The following is a 22,346-nucleotide window of genomic DNA, read 5'->3' as shown; positions in this document are numbered from 1 at the left end:
GGCGTAGCAGAATTAATAATAACAATTAATTAATATGTTCGTTCACCGAAGACATATATCCATAATCGTATATTCACGTCTAAGAAATGTTAATTTCATGGCCTTTAAAATTAACCTTCTCACTGATATACAGTGCTACTCGCAGCGTGTAGCTGGATCAAAAGGCAGAAATAGTGACTTTAATTTCATGAGCATTGAACACAGAAACAATTCAATTGTGAAAATGCAAACCGGTTTATTAACTATAAAATGAAGTACACATAACGACTAACTAAACATACACACATACACTAACATAAAACATAGATGAGAAAGAAAAGATTGAAAATAGCTAGAGAGAGTAAAAGATTGGCAATAGCACTATTACTTAACATCTGCACAAACCATCGGAAAATCTCTAAGGAGCGCCTTAATTTTATAAGGGGTAAAGCTTAAACATCAGCGAGTTAAACAAGTTTATACTTGCATTTGGCTCTTTGTGATGCGTTGCGAAGTTTCTGCTGCACGCGGTGCGAGCAAGAGGAGAGAGAGAGAGAGTCCAGGTGCGTTCGTGTAAGATGAAGGAGTCCGTTAAGTTGTTTCGTAGGGCGGATTGGTCCGTGTGGTTTTCCGAACTCTAGCGCAAAGCCAGGAAAAACTGTCCCGAAGAGACAGGACATGGCTCAGAGAAAAGATGATGAATCCGAGGGACTCTGGGTGAGTCTCAGCGAGTTTCCAAACTGCGCTGGCAGGTGACCTGAGTAACCGGGTGATTGAGCGCTCATGAGTGAACTAAGCCACTGACTGAGATACTGAGCGATTGAGCGAACTGAGCAATTGAGCCATGATGGCTTGGGCGATAGGCCGTTTTGACCTTTCACACGCTCAGCCCATTTTAGGTGAATGACCAATGTGTGAAGTGTTCGGTCGCGCGGGGAAACAAGCCTTTGTTCTTTCAGACATCACATTTGCGTAAGTGCATAATGATAAAAGTTTGTTTCCATAACTCTTCAAATCGATACTAAATGACATTGATGCGGCTTATGGTAATATGATACATAGAAATGATTGGGAAATAAAGAGTAGATTAATTTGATACTAGACAAGACATGGGTTTAAGATCACGTTGAATAATAATTTCATACCTAAGATATGAACCATGCTACAGTGAACAAAATCTAACTAAAGTGTTAACACACAGTTACATCACACATACATGATCATGCAGTAAAGGGATATAACATATATATACATTTAAACAGCTCATTGTGATCTTTAAATGTGGTTTCATCACAGACATATAATCTGTGCCGCCTGCTGTGTCTCTGGCGATCTTTGTTCGAACGGCTCTGATGGAATTCCTTTGAACCTCCTTTTACGACGTCATTTGTTTTAATTGTTGCCCATTTTACACCCCTGATAGGTGGTAGATATCTGGGTGATTGTGTTATCAGCACACAGGGTCACAATTTTAGGGCTGTTTACGATCCAGCCGCCAAATGGCCTCAATCTGACTCCGAGCCATTTGCTACATATGAATTCTCATATTTATAATGAATAGCTCAGACAAAATCATAATTGTCTCTGGTCTGGGGGGGCAGTGCCTCCCTTGCCCCCAGAACTCTGCCTATGGCCTTAGTAGACTGTCTGCTTAATATCTGTTAACACTTTATTGTGATGTTCAACAACAGACATTCCACTGACTGTTAGTAACTTTGTAACTACGTGTCAACTTATTCTATTAACCCTGATTGTAAAATCCTGATGATGGTCAGGGAGCCGGACACTTTCTTTTTGTTGTTTGTTTGCAGCAGAAAGTCAATCATGCAGGCTTCATTTGATGTGAAGGGTGATTTTTGAGTGTTATAGCTACTTCCAAATTTCAAACAATATTGTTGCTTTAATGACTTGTCAATTCTGCAGATCAGAGCTTCTTTCTAAAAGTATTATCACCCGTAGTCTTATTGTTACCCAATGGTGAAATTGTGTTACGGTATAAACAAGCAGCAGATTTATAGTTCTTCACAAAATGTCAGAGTTCACTATTGACTGGCAAGCTGCTCAGCAGACTCATTCATATCATATACGGAAACGCAAAATTTTGTTATAACTTCCTGTCTCAGCCGCCTGTTTGACAGCTGAACCCTTGCACAAGGAAACCAGAGCAGCGTCAGATATCTCTGAAAGAGGTCTGCAAAATGTGCTACTTTAAATTTGCCAACTTGTAAATATGGCTAACAACACAAACCACCGTCCAAAAAGCCTTGACATTACAAGTCTTACTTTTGGTAAGTTCCTTTTTTAATCCAACTAAAAAGCTTGTTTAATTGTTAAACAAAGACAATGTGCTTTGTTAGTTTCACTAGTTGCCTTGTCCGTGAAGAACATTTTCTAGCATTACTAGAGAGTGCTTCATCTAAGTTAACGTCACCTTTTTCTCTCAGGTTCTTTCTCTCAGCTGTCCATGGAGTCTGAATCAACACCGCCAAGGCCCATACGAGTTCAATTTCAGATTGGGCTCCTTAGAGAGGGTGTACGCATACCTGAGGGACATCTAACCTTGCAAGACGCCAAACGTCTTGCAGCAGAACTAATTGAGAGGAAGGTAAAGTGCAACATCTGAAGCTTTTTTGGAGTAGGGCTTCTCAGGCATATTATCAGTTTGAGATGCATGATTGTTGAACATTGGTGTCAGATGTTTGGTAGGGTATCAACAACCCATCCTAAAAGTAGCATGACTTGCACTATCCAAGTCATAGGATAGTTTTGAAGGTTTAAATCGTGGATTGCTAAAAATCATTCCCACCACTGTAGTTCTTCAATATCATTTGTATTGAAGACGTTTCACACCAGGCTGTATTTAAATGACATCAAACGCCATAGGTTCTGAAATGTCCCCTGGAGTGATGTCTTGATGTTCTATCTGTTCAAAAGCATGATATTTGATGGCTATTTCAACGAATCATATGTGGGGGAGTAAATGACAGAATTTTCATTTTTGGCAAACTATTCTTGTACATTGTCTGGCGCAAGCCCACTAAAATAAACACGTATTAAACAAAGGCTGCAAAAGGTCAAGTGCGAATCTCTGAGTCACTCAGTCAGATATCTAATGTAGCCTTCAATCTTTCAAAGTCAGCAAGACTTGACTGCCAGTTTGAGCACAGCAAACCTTTGGGATCAGTGATGCCATGATAAATGCTTTAACCAATCAAGAGCCAGGTCTTAGGTCTTCAGCAGCGTTTCAAGCTTGGCCTTTCAGGTTTAGGTTGCAAAGTTCTTAAAATCTCTAAATCTTGAGTAAATGATATATTATCATCTGATGCTTAGTCTTTATCGTATATGAATAGCTACACTGTCAGAAAAAAATGGTCAAAATATATAGCCCAGCTGTCACTGGGCGGCACCCTTTAAAAAAATACAGTTCATATTAATTCCTCAGAGGTACAGATTGGTACCGAATGTATACTTATCTGTACCTAATGGTACATATTAGGAGCTTTTTAAAGGGTACTGCCCCAGTGAATGTATTTTAAACATTTTTTTCTAACTGTGTACACTTTTGCAAATTCACTCTGTCTTCCACTAGATACACTCACAGAAATCGACAGATCTGCAGTGTCCTCTGACACAGCATTAACTCCAGTTTGAAAATTCCCAGAGGGTTTTTATGTATTGTACCATGCAATTTTGGTTTCTTTAAAAGGTTTTGAAGAGAGTTTGAAGAACTACTATTTGCTTAAATATAGCGTATAGTGGAAGTTTTAAAGAAGGGTGTGAATACAGAATTAGGTGCTACTCAAGCATTCTCTCTTTCTCTCACACACACATGCAGTACCCCCCTCTCTCTATCTCTTTCTCTGTCCGCTGCGGTTCAGAGCATCTGCATGTAACTTTCCAACCACAGACTCTTCCTCTAACACACACACATACATACATACATACACATAAACACACACCTCCTTACTTTCTGGCCTTATTCTGATGCAGTTTTCCACTGCAGTGGGCAGGATAGTCTTAAACATATATCTAGGACTGCACACACACACACACACACACACACACACGTAAACTGTACCAAAGAACTAATCCTCAGCAAAATCCCCAGAGTTACATTAACACTGCTGGGTGTATATATAGCCACAATATGTCAGGGTGCTAAAAAGCAACACTAAAACCGCAAATTAATTGATTTTCTAGATGATGATGATGTTTAGACTTGTACTAACCACCACCATATAATTGCACTATTGTCTTTTCTTTGCCATAACAAATATGTTTTAAACACACAAAGTTATAGCAGTTCGAAAGAACAAACAACCCGAGAGTCAAGTCCAACTAAAACAAACACTGATCGCCATAATTGTGACTTGAAATGAAACATTTTACATTGAAACCTAAGTTAAGAAAACAACTCTACAAGTAAGATGCAAAATGCAGTTTTAGGTTTCAAACATAGATGGTGATAGAGAGGATAAAGTTACAGATCGATTCAGTGTTACTTTATAACACTCCGTAAGATCGGGACAGTATATTCTCCCAGTTCATTTAACTCTGGGGGTTTTGCTGTGACACAGTCACAAATACTTCTGCTTACATGGTTTAATGTAATGCATAGTGACAAGCTAAACATGCACACTACATGCTTCTTATCACACCTTAAAATACATCATGGCACGCTATTTTTAGAATATCTCGCTATTAGTGTAGTGTGACGTATAGAATAAATACTGCTTTGTGTTTTCTACCTACATAAATTGTGATACAGTGTGTGTATGCAACAATATACATTTCAACGACCACTCTACTTTGGATTTTTCATTTAGCAGGTTTTCCAATTTTAAATGAAAAGTTGTTTTAAAATGCCCTAACTACTAGAAATCTGCTCAACTAAGGAAGGAGATCATCGAAAAATCATTGCTGATATTACTGCTGTTCATTATTCCCACTAGAAATAATGTAAGCTCACGTTAAGTGCATTACATTGTGGGATATGGTATATTTAATATAGTGACTCTGTTGTTATTGCGTATTTTGCCAAGTGCAATACTGTAGGTCAACCAAGTGTTAAATTAATATACATAGGCTACTGAAGAAATAGCACTATAGTAGCATAAAGTATAAAGCCTCTCATTAAATTTTCTCTGAGTCTTTAAAGAAAGCACCAGTGATCTGGAAATGAGGTAAACACTTGCACACGGTTAAAATGCCACAACAAAGTAAGACGCTGACCGAGCCTGACAAAATGTGTCTAAAGAGTGAAGAAGAAAGAGTGGGACGGAAATGCGCTGTTTTCTCAGATCATGCATTTCCATTTTTCGTCATGCTGAAATTATGAACTTTATACATAATATATCATAATAATACATCAATTGTCTTTGTTACTGTATAAAGTGAATGTGTGTTTTTGGACATAGCATCAGTATGCTTTATATTTTTTATACTATCAACCCACGAGAGCTGAGCAGCCACTTAAAATGTTACGAAAACTACGAGCTATAGACGGTTTTAGCAGTAACAACATAAACAATTGGCTTTCGTGGTCAACACGTAACTTCTGGTAAACTCCGCTAAGAATAAATCAAAGTGCTTTTAAAGTAGTTTATTTATATAACAAGCAAAATAAACAACGTATAGATTACCCAGGAAACCAAAATTTTTGTTATTTTCGACGAGGTATTTGTTTAAGAGTTCAGTTTCAGCAACTAGTCAGACTATTAAACAACAGAAACTGGAAGTAAAGTTCGGACCAGACGCGTAATCGAGTCACGATTGCACGTACCTCCGATGAAACGGTCTTTAGGCTCAAGTGTGAACTTTTTTTAAGTGTAAACGATATCAAGAGATGTGTTTGTTGTTGTTAAATTGTACTTGCTTAACAACAACCTAAATGAATTATTATCGCAGTTGCCATTAGTACATCATAGGTCAGCCGACTTATAGGTAACAGAAAATGAAAAAGATCCTTCTAAAAGTCCCACATTGCACTTTTAAATAAAAATATAACTACACACACATATATAGCAATGAACAAGAAATCTGATGAGAAGATATAGAATAAGTGGAATAATGTCATCAAAATCTTCGATCTGCTTTGAAGTAAGACATTTTACGATTTGAATTGGTTTTAACTTCTAAATGTGAATTTTGTTAGTGTTTTGGTGCATACCAGAGTTATCTTTAAGGCTAACGTTCATATTAGAATACGAAATACAATTTTGATCTCATAGGGGCTTTAGGTGTAAACTGCTTTAAACTGCGGTCCTGGATATTGTAATGTCAGTACAAGTTTTCAGTTATGTATAATTAATTAAGTATCAGCTATGGTATAAAATATTGGTTTAACAAACTTTTTTTGTATAACTAAAGTCTCTCTAGTAAATTTGTGCCACCAGGAGGCCTTTGCAATGCCTTCGTGCACTTATTTAAGTCATGGAAGACTAAAGATATCTACTTGTATGTAGAAAGACAGATATCTCTAAAATCCAGTGCTAAGACCCCATTAAAAAGAAGATATTTCTGGCCAACAATTGAACCTGACATCAACTGTAGCATAACTTTTGTTTCTTAAGCTCAAATTGCCCTGAAACACCTTTAATTTAGGTCAGGGTTGGCAAGCACCTCACAGGACTGCTCAGTCAACTGATGATTGGTTCTTTTAACTGGAAGGCGGGACTATTAAGCATTGCATTGTCCTCTTTTCATAGTAAAAGGTGTACTCAATCTTGTTATGTCCAATTTCTTTGGTATAACTGCACAGCACTGAGAGCGACCAACTATCAACCTAAGCTTGACTGGGGCTATAACTTCACAAATTTGCCTAATATTCATGAAAGACTTTTAATTACTTAACATTTGTTTGGAAGGCGCTACAGTTCTTAGTAAATACATTTCTCATTTTCATGTTTTTAGAGAAGTTAAAGGAACCGAATAGTCAAAATTTTTGTTTATGTGGGTCAAATTCTTCTGGTTTGACTCGCATCCGCTTCGCTTAAAAAAGCAATTGATTGACATTTAAAAGACATGAACTTGAGAATTATGCAGATGTCTACCCACTGCAGCCTTGGATCAGTCTGTACCATTAACATCTAGCCTACTTTTACTGTCACAGTATGATGTTGATCACCATAATCTGTGTGTTTGTATGTGTGTTATTATATAATTGCTTTAGGTGTGCAGTCATAATTTTTTTCAACTTTTTCAAATGGTTATATTTTTAATTATTTGAATATTTGATATTCATTGTCATGGATCAAAAGTTGTTACAGGCCATAACAATATAATATTTTTTGTAAAAAGTGTAAAAAATATTAAGCTGATCGAAAAAATTAGCAGTGTCAACATTTGTCTCTGTAGACATTTAAGATATTTCTCAAGATTTAACTTCACTTTAAACTAATGAATTACTAATATTTAGCTGCAACATTGTTGTTGATAACTGCTGCACATCTGTGTCAAATCGAGTCAACCAACTTCTGGCACCTAGAAACATATATTTCAGCCCCAGATCCACAGTTCCTGTCAATTTGTAGGTTTTGCTTCAAAAACTGCTACAAATTTTCAATGGGGTAGAGATCAGGGGATTAAGCTGGCCACTCTATAACCTCAATCCTTTTGTTCTGGAACCAAGATTTTGCCCTCTTGCTTGTGTGTTTGGGGTTTGTTGTCTTGTTGAAACACCCATTTTAGAGGCATTTCCTCTTTAGAGGCAATATAATCTCTTCAGGTATTCTGATGTATTCAAACTGATCCATGTTCCCTTGTATACGATAAATAGGCCCAACACAGTAGTATGAAAAACATCTCAACACCATGACTTTTGCACCACCTAACAGTCTTTACAGTGTACTGTGGCTTGAATTCAGTACCCGGGGGTCGTATGAGGTTCAGTTGATAACCACTAGACCCCAAAAGAACAATTTTACTCTCACCACAAAATGTAACATCATTTTTCTTTGAGCCAGTTGATGTGTTGATGTCATTCTGCACATGCCTTTTTTTAACAATGGTGCTTTACGGGGGCTTCCTGCAAACAGCTTAGCATTAATCAGACGTTGTTTGACTGTCACAGTACTTGCAGATCATTTCAGATCATCTTTGGTCTTTCTAGAAGTGATGAAAGGCTGAATCTTTGCATTCCTGACTATTCTTCAATCTGTTTTAACAGAAGTTGTTTGGTTTCTTTCATGTGCTTTGGGTTTTTGCCATTTTAAAGCATTTGAGATCATTTAAGCTGAGCATCATAAACTTTGTGCATTTCTTTATACGTTTTCCCCTCTTAAATCAACTTTTTAATCAAATTGCGTTGTTCCTCTGAACAATGATTGGAACGACCCATTTTACTTAGAAATTCAGCAGCAGATATATTTTATAACAATCTGCGAAACATTTGCTTCCCCTCTTTCTTAATTAAAGGCATAAAGGACTATTTTTTCACAGAATTAACACATTTTCTAATTAAACTTCACACTGCTATTATTTTGATCATGCCTATAAATGGTAAATGGTAAATGGACTGCATTTATAGTGCTTTTATAGACCACTGGCCATCCAAAGCGCTTTACAGTTATAACTCAGAGTCTATAACTCAGAAGTAGTAGTGAAGATATCATTACCGGTGCATCTATTGTTTGTATATTACATCTGTAAGTAAATACTTTCCAGTGCAAATAATAATAAATAAAATAAAAATAAATAGTGGTATATCAGGTTATATGTTGCACTGCTATTTTTTTTAAAGAGGCCCTTCCACATAAAACCGTTTTTACTTGTATTTTTTGATGTGTGTTAGGTCCATATGTGTTTGTGTTGTGTCGTGAATGTGAAAATTAACTTCCACCTCCTTTGTCAGCTCTAGCCACTGAAAAGACATAAGCGGAGAAATCAGGTCAGTTTGAAAAGCTTATCAGTGTGACGTGGAACTGATCGAGGTCATTACTATTCATGAGCTCTTCAACTTGAGACCGCGCCCACATAATACGTCTAGTTCAGTGAGTTTTCATAACAAGTTACAGCAAGGATGGCTAAACGTCAACCGTACTGTATTCGGGCCATTGTTTTTCGTCGAGAGACATCATTCCTATTAAACGAGGGAATCATAACAGTTGCTACATGTTTGGATGTTCAGAAGAACACTGGATTTGAAGATAGACTGTAATTAAAAAGCAATGCTCCTCCATTAATATTGGATCCGGACAGAATGGCGCAGCTTATGTGAGTAAAACACTTTAGTGTGTCACTATCAGTTGCGGCCGGGACTTCTCTTCAGAGGGACGCGATTCACGCAAATTCATGATGCACACGCATCGAATGTGAAAAAAGACATATATGTGTATTTGTGCGTTCGCTACACGCGCGTCGAAAGGGTTTATGTAAAAGACGTTTGTTTGTTTGTGTGTGTTTGTGCGTGCCTGCGCTGCTACACCCGCATCGAAAGGGTTTACGATAAAAGACGTGTGTGTCCAATCATAGCAGTGGACGTTTACTTCCAAGTCGTCAATGCAGCCCGCCCATAAAAACGGATCATTTCTCTAACCAGCCTCAAAACCAGGGTACAAAATGGCCTATTACTTATTGCTTTTGATGTTTTTGGATGTAAAAACCATGCAAACGTCATGAGTAGACCTCAGACTACAGTATAAAACAATAAAAACGACAGAGGCAGGCCACCTTTAACATAACTGTACATGACTGTCAACACTGTTAACTCTACCCTGGTAACAAGGTTTGACGACAACAGACTTAACACTGACTAATTCAGACAACAGGAAATCGTGATTTTCAGATATATAAGACAATGTTCACACAAACATTGTATTGTTGTGGCCTGTAACATCTTGTGATCCACAATGAGTACCAAATAAAAAATATGACCATTTGAGAAAGCAGAAAAATGACTTTGCATACCGAATGTACCAGCAATTACATAATCACCCACATGTTCATTTCATTAGGTTATATGGTAGTGTTTGGAAGTGCAATGCGATATTTAAAGGGGACACATCATGAAAATCAGACTTTTTATGTTTAAGTGCTATAATTGGGTCCACAGTGCTTCTATCAAGCTAGAAAATGTGAAAAAGATCAACCCAGCAACTTAGTTTTGATAAACCATTCTCTGCAAGCATGTGAAAAAATAGGTCATTGAAACTTGGCTCTCCTTGTGATGTCAGAAGGGTATAATACCGCCCCTTAATCTGCACTCTACAACCACAACACTGCCATTCAGTGCAGAGATCAGCACATTTGCATTTAAAAGGACACACCCATAAATGGCAAATTTTTGCTCACACCTACAAAGTGGCAATTTTAACATATTACAATAAATTACCGATATAGTATTTTGAGCTTAAACTTCACATACGTACTCTGTGGACACCAAAGACTTATTTGACATCTTAAAAAGTCTTTTGAAATGTCCCATTTAAACGCAGATTTTAAAAATAACTCATTTTTATGCTGTTCTTTTCTCCCTGAACACGTTTTTACTAACATTTAGTGTCTGCTATTATCTAATGCATCCTACAGTGTTTAAGCTATATATTATATTAGAATGTGTGATCCCTTGGAACCTGTGAGTCAAATTTTTTGTATCTGTCAACGTTTTCTAAGGCTCCGGACTGCAGCGTTATTGGTTCGGGTGAAAAGCTGCTGTTATTCAGACATGAGCCCAACACAGAGCAGATCTTACACATACTGACTGACCAGCACGACATAAATGATGGAGATCTGCTGGAGGTAGTGCTCGCTGGTAAGTAAACACACACATCGTTTAATAAGCTATTTTCTATGACTATTTATCATCGCACATAAGGTTAACAATCACTTTGATCCCTCTAAGGCACAGCTTCTGTTACTGAGGTTAAATACCGCCCGCATTCCTTGAACGTCCACTCATATCGCACACCTACTTTTTGTAACCAGTGCGGTGAGATGTTATGGGGACTGGTGCGTCAGGGCCTGAAATGCGAAGGTATGAGAATGTTTATGTATAATGCAACAGATTTGGTGAAAGTTTTCCTCTGATTTCCTATTATGTTTTTCTTTCTGTAGGTTGTGGTTTAGACTTCCATAAGCGCTGTGCATACAGCTTGCCCAATGACTGCTCTCGTGTGTATCGGCGTTGTGGGCCCAGCCTGTCACTCTTTCCTCCTGGCAGGCCACGGGTCACGTCCCTATCCAATCACACGGGTGGAAGCCTGGAAGAGGTGACTAAACTCTCTTTACTCTTCACCCTTCCAGAATCTCTTTTTGCAAAAGGTTTTACATTTAAAAGTCAAATAAACAGAGTGATACAGGTTTGAGTCCAGACTGCAACAAACCAATGTTCCGAACTGTTCTGATCTCCAAATCATTTTCTGCCCCACCAATTCATAAATACCAAAAAGGCAAATACAGATTAAATAGATTTCGTGGAATTAACTAAACAATACATGTTTGTAGTATTTTATTGTACTGCCTCCCTCAGATCAGCATGTCAAAACCATCACGTTCACGGCCTCCATCCTGGGCAGATGTGCCGGTTTCAGTTGGGGTCTGTGAAGGAAAGGACAGCAGACCCCATGTACCTCACACCTTCCACATTCATACCTACACTAAACCAACCGTCTGTCAGTACTGCTTTCGACTGCTTAAGGGACTTTTCCGACAGGGGATGCAGTGTTCAGGTAAGAGGTCAGGGTGTTTGTTTGTGTGTGTACCTGGTGTGTATCCCTACAGTGTGTGGACAAAATGTCCCCATTTAATTCCAATTGATTTTCTAAAAAATCTAAAATAGCAGAAAGTTTTCTTTGAGGGTATACATTTTGACGTAGAGAACATTTATCCTACGCGAATGACCGTCCAGCTGTATCAGCTGACATTGGCTGTTTCTCAATATGCGTTCTTCAGCGGTCTTGCGTCCTTGTGTTCTCGCTTTACGTCATAATTAACCGTCGAAGTTAAATTTCAATTCTCAAGAACGCAAGTATACAGAGGACGCATGAAAATATCTGAATGTGTTCTTGATATCGAAGATGCATCGAGTGTAGACTTGCGCGCTGAAATCGCGTTACCCCCCAGAAGTCATTGCGGCAAAACAATGGCGGAGGTCAGGTGACCAAAAGGAAGATCGCACACATCTCAATTCTCACAAGTGTGTTCTGTGTTCTCGCGACCTTCTGAGTTCGTTCTTCCGAGGTCGCCTGGCAAGATCGTCCGTTCTTTGCGTTCTTGGAATTGAGAAACAGCCATTGTGTTTACCATATATGGGGCCTGACGTTGTCACAATGCCCTTGCTGCTAGTGCCTGCATCAAAAATGTGCATTTATTTTTCTGTGCACAGCATTCAGTTTGGCAATTACAAGCTGCACTGTTAGTTAAAGGACAAGTTCGGTATTTTACATTTAAAGCCCTGTTTTCAGATTGTTTATGATGAAATAGAACGGTTTTGACTGAAATTTGGACAGATGATGCTGGCCCGAGAATTTTTGGGTGTTTGTTCTATCACCTCCCACCTTTATAATGGCTGTATAGGTGCACAGGAACAAACCTTTCTAAAATGCATTAAACTTTCGTTAACAAAGATGTGAAACTCACCGAGTGGTCAGCGGTGTTCACTGATATGCTCACACAAAAATCGCTGCAAAAGATGCTTTCCAACAGGTGTTTTACCATTTGTTGTAAACTTGTGGACCTATTTTTCCAAACGCCTCACACCCGTACATCCTTCCGTGAAGAGCTTGAATAATAGACACTCCAGCCCAGTTGATGGCGATAATCCACCTTCGCCAATTGCAAGAATACAAACAACGTTAACGGTAATGAATAATACCGTACCTCACAGCACATCTAAAACCTGTTGGAAAGCATCTTTTGCAGCAATTCGAACACCTGAAAATTCTCGGGCCAGCATCATATGTCCAAATTTCAGTCAAAACCGTTCTATTTCATCATAAACAATCTGAAAACAGGGCTTTAAGTGTAAAATACCAAACTTGTCCTTTAATGTATAACTTGCCCAATCGGTCTAAGCGGTTATTTACTGTTTGTTATTTTTATTTTAATTACTGTTGTTGGTTAGATTCACTTCATGTTTGGATGGAAACCCCACTACAGTTTGAACAATATAAAAGTCATTACGTGTATGTAAAGATAAAACATGGAAATGTGTGACTTGAGAGTACTCTATTCTTTGCAAATGTTTATATTTTTTTATTATATCATTTATTCATTATTATTATTATTATTATTTCACTGTACTTATTTCTTCAGTTCTCCATTACTTCATCAGTGTTGTGCAATATTTTGTTGGGAATGTCTCATTCTCAAGGTTTTACATTCCTGTGTTGGGTCAAAAAGGGACAAATTTGTAATTTAACCTACGATAGGTTGTTTCATCTCAAAATGAAAAGATAAAAAATTATATCAAATCAACATATATTTTTATGCTACTTTAACTTAACAAATGAAGCAACAACTAACAACTTGCTTTTATAAGTTCTGTCAACTTATCACAAGTCAAAACTAAAATAGTAAGTTGAATTGACTTGCAAAACCAAGTTGTCATGCTGCATTTTTTACAGTTCTTAATTTATAATGCCTAAATAAATAATTCATATGCCTAATATAATTTTTTCTTGCTTTTCTTTCCAGACTGTAAGTTCAATTGTCATCGTAGATGTGAATCTCTTGTTCCTCCTGATTGTAAAGGTTATAAAGCCAACGGTGAAGGTCAGTGTGACTGTATTATATGGGATCAGTGGCGGCCGGTGACTTCTTTTTCGAGGGCGCATGATGCGAAGCTCGTCACAACATGTATGTAGCCCGTCATGTGTGTGTGGTCCGTCATTTCAAAATATGTGTTCGGCGCGTCAAGTAAACCTATGTGCAGCACGTGTCATGTCAAAATAAGTGCATGCTCCACACGCGTTTATGATAAAAGAGACGCTCGCGTTTGCCAGATACTCGCGTAATATCATGCGTAATCAAAGTTTATTACAATGTCTTTTTGTGAATGCAACTGTCTCTTTTATCATAAATGGTTTCGACGCCTATGCAGAACGCACTTATTTTGAGAGGACATGTGATGCACATGGTTTACAAGACACTCCGAACACATATTTTGAATTTGGAAGACCTTGGAAGACCTGTCACCAGCCGCCACTGTATGGGATGTTAAATAATTGAATACTGTCATGTGCTTTTTTGTCATGTAATTGTTTCAACGTCATATATACAAAATATTGGCCAGTAAGTGAGACACCATGACTCTGTTTTCAGAACCTGACGTGCCTGATGTGACAGTGGTGTCAGTAAACACTCTTTATGAAGAGCTGCCGTATAAAGATCGACCACCTACTGACGACCTAAAGACACTGCGGCCCCTTGCCACGTAATGCAGATTCAGAACACACCCGATCTATGCAATACTTGAAACAGATAATGTGGATATTAACCTGTGTCTCTCTCTCTCACAGTCCATGTTTCAGCAATAATATTCCTCTGATGCGAGTCTATCAGTCAGTAAAACACAATAAAAGACGATCCAGTGGAGTGTTGAGCAATGGCTGGTTAATACACCACACCAACACTGATGCACTAGTAAGAAACACACACAAGCATTACAACAACATTGAAATTTTCCCTAAACTCTATTTTGTATATATGTTGTACTTGCTTTACTTCATGTACAGCGGTTTTTTATACTTTATCGTTGCAGAGAAAACGGCACTACTGGGTATTAGATGGGAAAAGTATCACCCTGTACCCAAACGAAAACAGCAACAAGTACTATAAGGTTAAGATTATTTTTTACATAACTATTTTTAAATGTGCAATTTGTACATTTTAGGAGGATCTATTGACAAAATGCAATATAATAAAAAAAAATTCAGTTTTTTATAAAGACCTTTCATAATGAACTGTTATATTTTTATCACATTACAAGTCTTACAATCTTTAACTTTTTCTAAAACAATTCTATGACATGCAAAGCCATATGACATCATCAACTTCCTGTTTTTTACCGTACATAAGCAACAAAAGTCTATACATCTGAATGTATTTATTCAAATAGAAACATCTAATCACTCATTTTCATTTTTTGTATTCTACTCATTTTTAGGAGATACCACTCTCTGAAGTACTCCAGATTCGAGGCCCAGGCCAGCTCACTGTGCCTGTGCTACCAGGCAATGCCGGGCACTCGTTTGAGCTGGTGACTAGCTCTCTGGTCTACTGTGTGTTTGCGGATCAAGAGGGCCCGTCTTGGGAGTCAGCCCTCAAGCTGGCCCTGAGACCTGTTCAGGGGACCACAGGTGACATAACAATCACCAAAGGTTAGAGTAACTTAAATTTGTTAATAAAGTTTAAAAAATTCTACGTAAATATAAGATTTATTAGTTTGTTTAATGCTGCAACAATTATTTTAGTGCAAAGCTATTCTTTTTGTGATATTGCCTACATCATGTAATAAATGTGTCTCCTTGCCAGGTGACAAAGAGCACAATAAAGAGTCCCAGGTGAGAAACATAACACCTTTCATCATTGGTTCTTTATTCATAAATGTTTTTGCCTGTCCTTTCTTAAATACATAGCAAAGGCCAGACCACCTATAGACGGTTTTAGCAGTAACAACATAAACGTACGCCCGTCCCATTTCTACCTCTTTAAAGCTTCCACTTGGTTTTGTGTGTCCTCAACAGTAAACTCTCCTCAACAAGGGAAGTGGGTGCTCAAATCGTTCCCTATGAAATGGGACACCACTTTATGGAAAGTAGCTTAGTGAACGTGCTCACCTACGTCACGTGCAGCGTGATTATTATTAATATGATTGAACTCACGATAAGCCCGGGATATACGTGTTCACGTGAACGCCGGAACACACATTCTGAATATTGACAAAACCTTCCTGATCAGATGTATATATGATAGACAGATTCTCTCGAAGCAGTCAGGTGACGTCGTCAGATAGCTTTGTGAAATATTTTCTAACATAAGTGTTCAAAACTTTACAAACACAAAACTCGTGTTCATACTAACATATTTTAACAATTTCCAGAATTTGAACATGCTTTTTGTGAAAATATAGTTGTTCTTTCCAGCGGCGTCCACCATCTTGGCCGAAAAGTTTGACTAGCTTGCTGGGCTCGCAAGGTATCCTGGGTAATTTCATCTCCCAATTCGTTTTAAGCCTGCATCGGTCCTGACTACATTTTGAGGATTGATTCTAAGGGGAAAAATAGCACTCCGACTTGCTCCCTAAAGTAATGGGACGCCCTACACGTGCAAGCGCAAAAGTGAGGGTTAGGGCAAAAATGTAGAGGAAGGGGAGTTATTGGGACGGGCCCAAAGGCTTTTGTGGAACACACGCAACTTCCGGTAAACTCCGTTAAGAATAAATAACAACAAAGTCCTTTTAGAGTATGTATTTCTGATAACAAGCAAAATAAACAACAAGTAGATTACCTTAGTTCTTATTTCATAGCTAAAGCGTATAAAAAACAACACTGAGCTAACGTTGCTATGTGTCATATAATGTATACAATGTTACCTACAAACCGGCTGCCAAACCTCCCTTCACATAGTGGTGATCCATCATCACCATCTCCCCTTGTCTTAAGGAAACCAAAACATTTGTTTGACGAGGTATTTGTTCCAGAGTTCATTTTAGCCACTAGCCAGACCATTAAAGAAACAGAAACTGGAAGTAAAGTTCCGATCAGATGCGTAACCGTGGAAAAGAATGTGTGTCCGATGATATCGTCTATAAACATTTTGAAAGGAACTAACTAAAGGAGTGGTTTTGAATCAAGGAGGCATAATCCAAATTTGACAGGCACAATGCTCATTTTGTTACATTAGGAAAAGAAACAATAAAAAATGCTTGGCAGGGCAGATAATGGCTGCATCCAAATTGGCACACTTCCGCATTCACGTGTCTGTTTACAAGACGGTCAACAAAACGGCAGGGTGTCCCACATGTCATTTTAGGTTCATTTAGTTCATTTAGGTTCATATATATTCGATATGCACCCTTGATGCAAACTTTTCCTGTGCCTGCATTTGTGCAAGCTTCTTTCCATGAGTCAAAGACCCATTACGTCACAAAAGTGCAGATTTGTAGGAAGACGGTAGTTGTTTCTCAATGTCAAGGATACTTCCTTGGCAGGCCTCGTCTTTCCAAAGTCACTTCCTTCAGAGGCTTGAGGCTCCTCTTTAGCATTCAGAGAACACGTAAATGGAAAAGGCTAGCAAGTGCACGTCATTGCGTCATTACGTCAGTAAAAATGTGTGCTTTTGGCACTGTGCGCATAGTATTGTAGGTGATTTGAGAGCGCGAAGGATACACATATGCATCCTTTTATGTATATGGCATATTTTTCGAACGAAGGACTCAGTCCTTGGTTGAAATTCCGAGGATCCTCGACATTGGAACAGTCCTTCGAAGGATGCCGATGAAGTAGAATCTTCAAAATTCTGCCTTACGAGGATCTTTTCTTGGCATTGACAAACACCTCTTGAGTGTTTAGGGTGCCATTTGGGATAGGTCCAATCTTCCTATCATGTAAATGCAAACTGGAAATGAGTGAAGAAGAAATGTCAGAGTCTGATATTTGGGAAAGGGCTCCCTCCGGTGGTTTGGCATGTGGATAAAGCCCTGAAGTGTTACACATTTGCTAGTTAAGGCAACTCTTTTCAATATGGGAAATAGAACTGATAATAAAATGTGTTAAAATGTAAATTCATATGCATCTCTCTGTGTGTTGATGTTAATGTGTGTGAATTAATTTATATGTGTGTTGCAGGACATCAGTGAGCTTTATCAGATCTTTTCCGATGAAGTGTTAGGTTCAGGTCAGTTTGGGGTGGTGTACAGCGGCACTCACAGGCAGTCGGGACGGCCGGTTGCCATTAAAGTCATCGATAAAACCAGATTTCCCACCAAACAAGAGAAACAGACTGAAAATGAGGTCTCGATATTGCAAGTATGTCTAATAATTTACATTTAAATACTTTTTTTAGAATTTTACACAAATATTTGTATTTTGTTTGTTCGCTGTATAAATGATTTAATGTTATGTGTATGTTTGTGTGTGTATCAGAAATTGTCTCATCCTGGAGTAATTCATTTGGAGGGAATGTTTGAGACACCATTACACACTTTCTTTGTCATGGAGAAGCTCCATAGCGACATGTTAGAGATGATTTTGTCTCATGAGAATGGACGTCTGCCGGAGCGTACCACCCGTTTTCTCGTCATACAGGTAATGAACAGTAGAATGTTGACTGTGGATAATTTGCGAATGAATCTGTTTGCTGCAGTCTTCCATCATTTTTATTAGCATATTAGTATTAAATGAATGTCCTAATGTTATCTGGTATTGTAGGTTTTGGAAGCTTTGAGGTACCTGCATATGAGACACATTGCACACTGTGACCTGAAACCAGAAAATGTGCTTCTGGCCTCACCCGATCCTTTTCCTCAGGTGTGATGCCACCCACAGATAATATTTATTATTATTTAATAATTAATTACTATGTTGAGGACCGCTGGCCTAAGTCTTTCTCAGAAGTTCTCATTGTATTAATAATAAATTCTAATAACATGAAAATGTCTTTATGCTGCTTATTAAAGCAATAAACTAATATGGCATTCAAGAGCCGACTGGTTATGCTAACAATATCAGCAATTGAGATGATGGGTCTTTCTGTTTCTCTGTCTATTTCAGGTAAAACTATGTGACTTTGGTTTTGCTCGTATCATTGGAGAGAAATCATTTCGGCGCTCTGTAGTTGGGACGCCTGCATATTTGGCACCTGAGGTCATCAATAACCATGGCTACAATCGCTCTCTGGACATGTGGGCAACAGGGGTGATTTTATATGTCAGTCTGAGCGGGACTTTTCCTTTCAATGAGGATGAAGACATTAATCAACAGATCACCAATGCTTCCTTCATGTATCCACGGCAACCGTGGTCCCTCATCTCACTGGAGGGTATTGTGTTATTATCACATATGTTTAATTTGTGGGTTTATTTTCAGGGATGGCAATGTATAGCTTGTAAAATATTATGCATTGCAAGTTCCATTTGGTCAAAGGCATCTCCTTATGAAAACTAACCATGGTTTTACTACAGTTAAAACCATGGTTACTGTAGTAAAGCCATGGTTACGAAAAAATAACTGTGGTTTTAAAAACCATGGTTTTCAATAACCATAGTTAAACCATTGGTACACTAGTTAAACCATAGCTTGCTAATGGTAATGGTCTTTTATAAGGGTCTGCAAATTGCATTAATGCAACTGTATGTATCAAATATTATCTGAAAAAGGTCAGGCATGTTTAAAATGCAAGTTTAAAATGGTTACCTTTGTTTTTGTCTCCCTCTTCTTGTTTCTGTCTCCTTTAGCTGTGCATCTGATCAATAACCTACTACAGGTGGTGATAAGACGCCGATTCAGTGTTGGCAAAGCAATGGGTCACCCTTGGTTTCAGGTTGTTTGACTATATCCCTTTTCTTCCTGTTCTTAATGCCAAAGAGAATAAACATGACAATTCAGATAAAATGCATGCTTTGGTTTATAATTTATACATTTAAAATATATTTTTTTAATATAAATTGTAACTATTTAAACAGTTTAGTAAAAATCTGTGTGACCCCTTCCACCCATTGGTTATCTGATGTGCTCCATTGCTCCAGGCTCAGGTCTGCTGAGAGGAATTGGCGCAGATCAAAATATCCTACTGACCTTTGACTCTATTAGTCTCTTTTCGCCTCTTTCTCCTCTGCTAAAACTCTGTAATACCACTAAAAATCTCGTAGTCTCTTTAAAACCTTCTCTAACCTCTTTGTCCACCTGCCCCCCACCTTCATCTGACTTAAAAGATAACGATTTTGCTTCTTTCTTTGTAAAGAAAACTATCACTATCAGCTGCCAGTTCTCTGTGCCGCCACCTCTTGCACATGCTCAAACTCCCGGTGCATGCTCACTCCCCTCTTTCTTTCTCCTATCTAAAGCTAACGTTTCCAAGATCTTTGCTTCTAACCACCCGCCTACCTGCTTGCTAGATCCCATTCCCTCCCAGTACCTTTAGGCTATCTCTCCATCGGTATCCCCGCTTTCACCCACGTTATCAACTCATCTCCCTCCACTGGTACATTCCCCACAGCTTTTAAAGAGGCCTGTTTAACCCCATTGCTGAAGAAACCCACACTTAACCCTGCAATGTTAGAAAACTACAGACTGGTATCTCTGCTCTCTGGATCTATCTGCCACTTTTGACACTGTCAATCACCACATTCTCCTGTCAACCCTTAGGACATATCTGGAACGGCTCTACTATGGTTAATGTCTTACCTTTCAGGCCATTTATACCGCTTTTTCATTGCATAGTACCCCACGGGTCAGGTCGTGTCAGCTCACTTCACTTTGGCATGGTTAGCTTTTCCATCAAGTTTAGTATTGGTAACACTTCAGAGTGGGAGGGAATATAGGCATGTCATTATATATGCGTTGCCTACCGCTGTGACATCATACATGTGAGAGCATCGTTGGAATGCTATACATCCACATACATTCAACTATTTCTCAGACTGCCACAAAATCAAAATTGACCACCACAAATAAATGTTTGCACATCGTGTTTATCACTACCTCTGTATCACATGACAGCTTTTCAAGCCTGGAAAACACTGGTATGTTGTTCCTGATTCTCAACCTGTGGATATTTTTTATTGTTAAAGGGGGTTTGGGAACTTACGACAAAGCACAAATGACAACAGGCTTGCTCGACAGTGCACGCATGAATGTAAAGCTAATCTTGCATTTTAGCAATGACACTCGTAGTGACGATTCACTCAGACCAATCAGTGTTCTCACATCATGTTTTAGTATCAGCTCAGCTCGCTTGGAATCCCAACCGAGGTGGTACTAAAAAAGTATTATGTACTACGTATTGTATTAAGTGGAAAAGCCCCCAAAAGTAAGTTAATCTGACCCAACCCTGGGTTACTATACAATGGAAAAGTGCCATTAAAGTTTCCTGGAGAGGTGATGTTTCTGAGCCCCGACGTCTCAATATCGGGGTACCTCAAGGCTCAGTGCTTGGACCACTGCTCTTTTCCATATACATGACATCCCTAGGTTCTATCATTCAGAAATATAGCTTTTCCTACCCCTGCTATCCAGATTACACACAACTCCACTTGTCATTCCAAACTGATGATCCAACGGTTTCTGCCCGCATCTCAGCATGCCCGAGTGACATTTCTCTCTGGATGAAGGATCATCATCTGCAGCTGAACCTTCCAAAGACAGAACTGCTTGTGATATCGACTGACCCAAATATTCATCACAATTTTTTTAAAACTTTTTCCATTCAACAAGGTTCATAGACCATTACACCTTCCAGGACAGCTAGAAACCTGGGAGAGGTAATTGATGATCAGCTTAGCTTTACGGATCAGGTTGCCAGCACCATCCAGTCCTGTAGATTTATCCATTAGGAAAATTAGACCTTTCCTATCTATAAAACCTTTATTACGTTCCTTCTCTGGATCTGTTCCACATCTTTGGAATTATCTGCTTGTTGCAAAAAGATCTGCTGATGCTTTAGCCATCTTTAGGAATCAGCTAAAACCCATCTCTTCTGCCAACACCTGACTTACTAATACAGAGTTTAATATCTTTTTCTGTTTCTATCTTTTCCTTTTCTGTAAAAAACTTAGTTATGTATACTGTGTTAGGCTTGATGAGACTAGTTTAAGTGCACTTATATATTGCTGTTCTTATGTTGTTATAATTGCTTCTATTGTTTACCTCATTTGTAAGTCACTTTAGATAAAAGTGTCTGCTAAATGACTAAATGTAAATTTAAAATTCTTTAAAACCACCCAAACTTTTTAACTGTGTTTGGCTGGGCTTAATGTTGGTAAAGACATCACCTCACTTATGTATCTCTTGTCCTGCTGCAGAACTTTCAGATGTGGTGTGACCTCAGAGAGTTTGAGCAACAAATGGGGTATCGCTATCTCACCCATGAGGCAGATGACAAGCACTGGAGATCGTATGCCCAGGAGAAAAACCTCAGTTTTCCAGAACATTTAGCAGAAACAGAAAGTGAAGAGAAAGAAGATAAGCTGATAGCCATATAGATTTTACTTTGACTTTAATGTGAATATTGTATTATGTAAGCAAACTTGTGAAGCTGCTGCGTTGTACACAGTATCTAATTATTGGCTCTAATTAACCTTGGATATATTTTTCAGTAAAAGACAAAAGAAAGAACTTGTTGTTATCAGTATCACTTAATATTTCACTCAGTGCTCTCTATCGCCATCTCTGTTAGATGCATAAAATGCTGTTATTTTATTTTAAACTTAT

General features: G+C 38.4%; 1 protein-coding gene across 1 annotated transcript; it reads left to right on the top strand.

The window, feature by feature from the left end:
• Positions 1–1,583: 1,583 nt before the first annotated feature.
• Positions 1,584–22,250, top strand: prkd4 (protein kinase D4). Its single transcript, XM_055195389.2, has 18 exons — positions 1,584–2,267; positions 2,424–2,584; positions 10,591–10,729; positions 10,820–10,951; positions 11,032–11,186; positions 11,447–11,645; positions 13,612–13,689; positions 14,239–14,350; positions 14,436–14,559; positions 14,678–14,755; positions 15,083–15,296; positions 15,451–15,479; positions 17,766–17,945; positions 18,063–18,224; positions 18,348–18,446; positions 18,690–18,957; positions 19,373–19,458; positions 21,938–22,250. Exons 1-18 carry the CDS (start codon positions 2,210–2,212, stop codon positions 22,115–22,117), a joined length of 2,454 nt encoding a protein of 817 aa, XP_055051364.2. The 5' UTR covers positions 1,584–2,209; the 3' UTR covers positions 22,118–22,250.
• Positions 22,251–22,346: the final 96 nt, after the last annotated feature.

Source organism: Misgurnus anguillicaudatus, chromosome 21, assembly GCF_027580225.2.
Source record: "Misgurnus anguillicaudatus chromosome 21, ASM2758022v2, whole genome shotgun sequence".
In the NCBI taxonomy this organism is placed as follows: Eukaryota; Metazoa; Chordata; class Actinopteri; order Cypriniformes; family Cobitidae; genus Misgurnus; species Misgurnus anguillicaudatus.
Note: the sequence above shows the minus strand (reverse complement) of the source record. Positions and strands in the feature narration are given on the sequence as shown.

Bases quoted from the DNA above. Each gene is read 5' to 3' on its own strand.
- prkd4 (XM_055195389.2), top strand. From the start codon at position 2,210: ATGGCTAACAACACAAACCACCGTCCAAAAAGCCTTGACATTACAAGT. The intron at 11,187-11,446 runs GTGACTAAACTC...TGCCTCCCTCAG, and splicing joins CGGGTGGAAGCCTGGAAGAG to ATCAGCATGTCAAAACCATC. The intron at 13,690-14,238 runs GTCAGTGTGACT...CTCTGTTTTCAG, and splicing joins TTATAAAGCCAACGGTGAAG to AACCTGACGTGCCTGATGTG.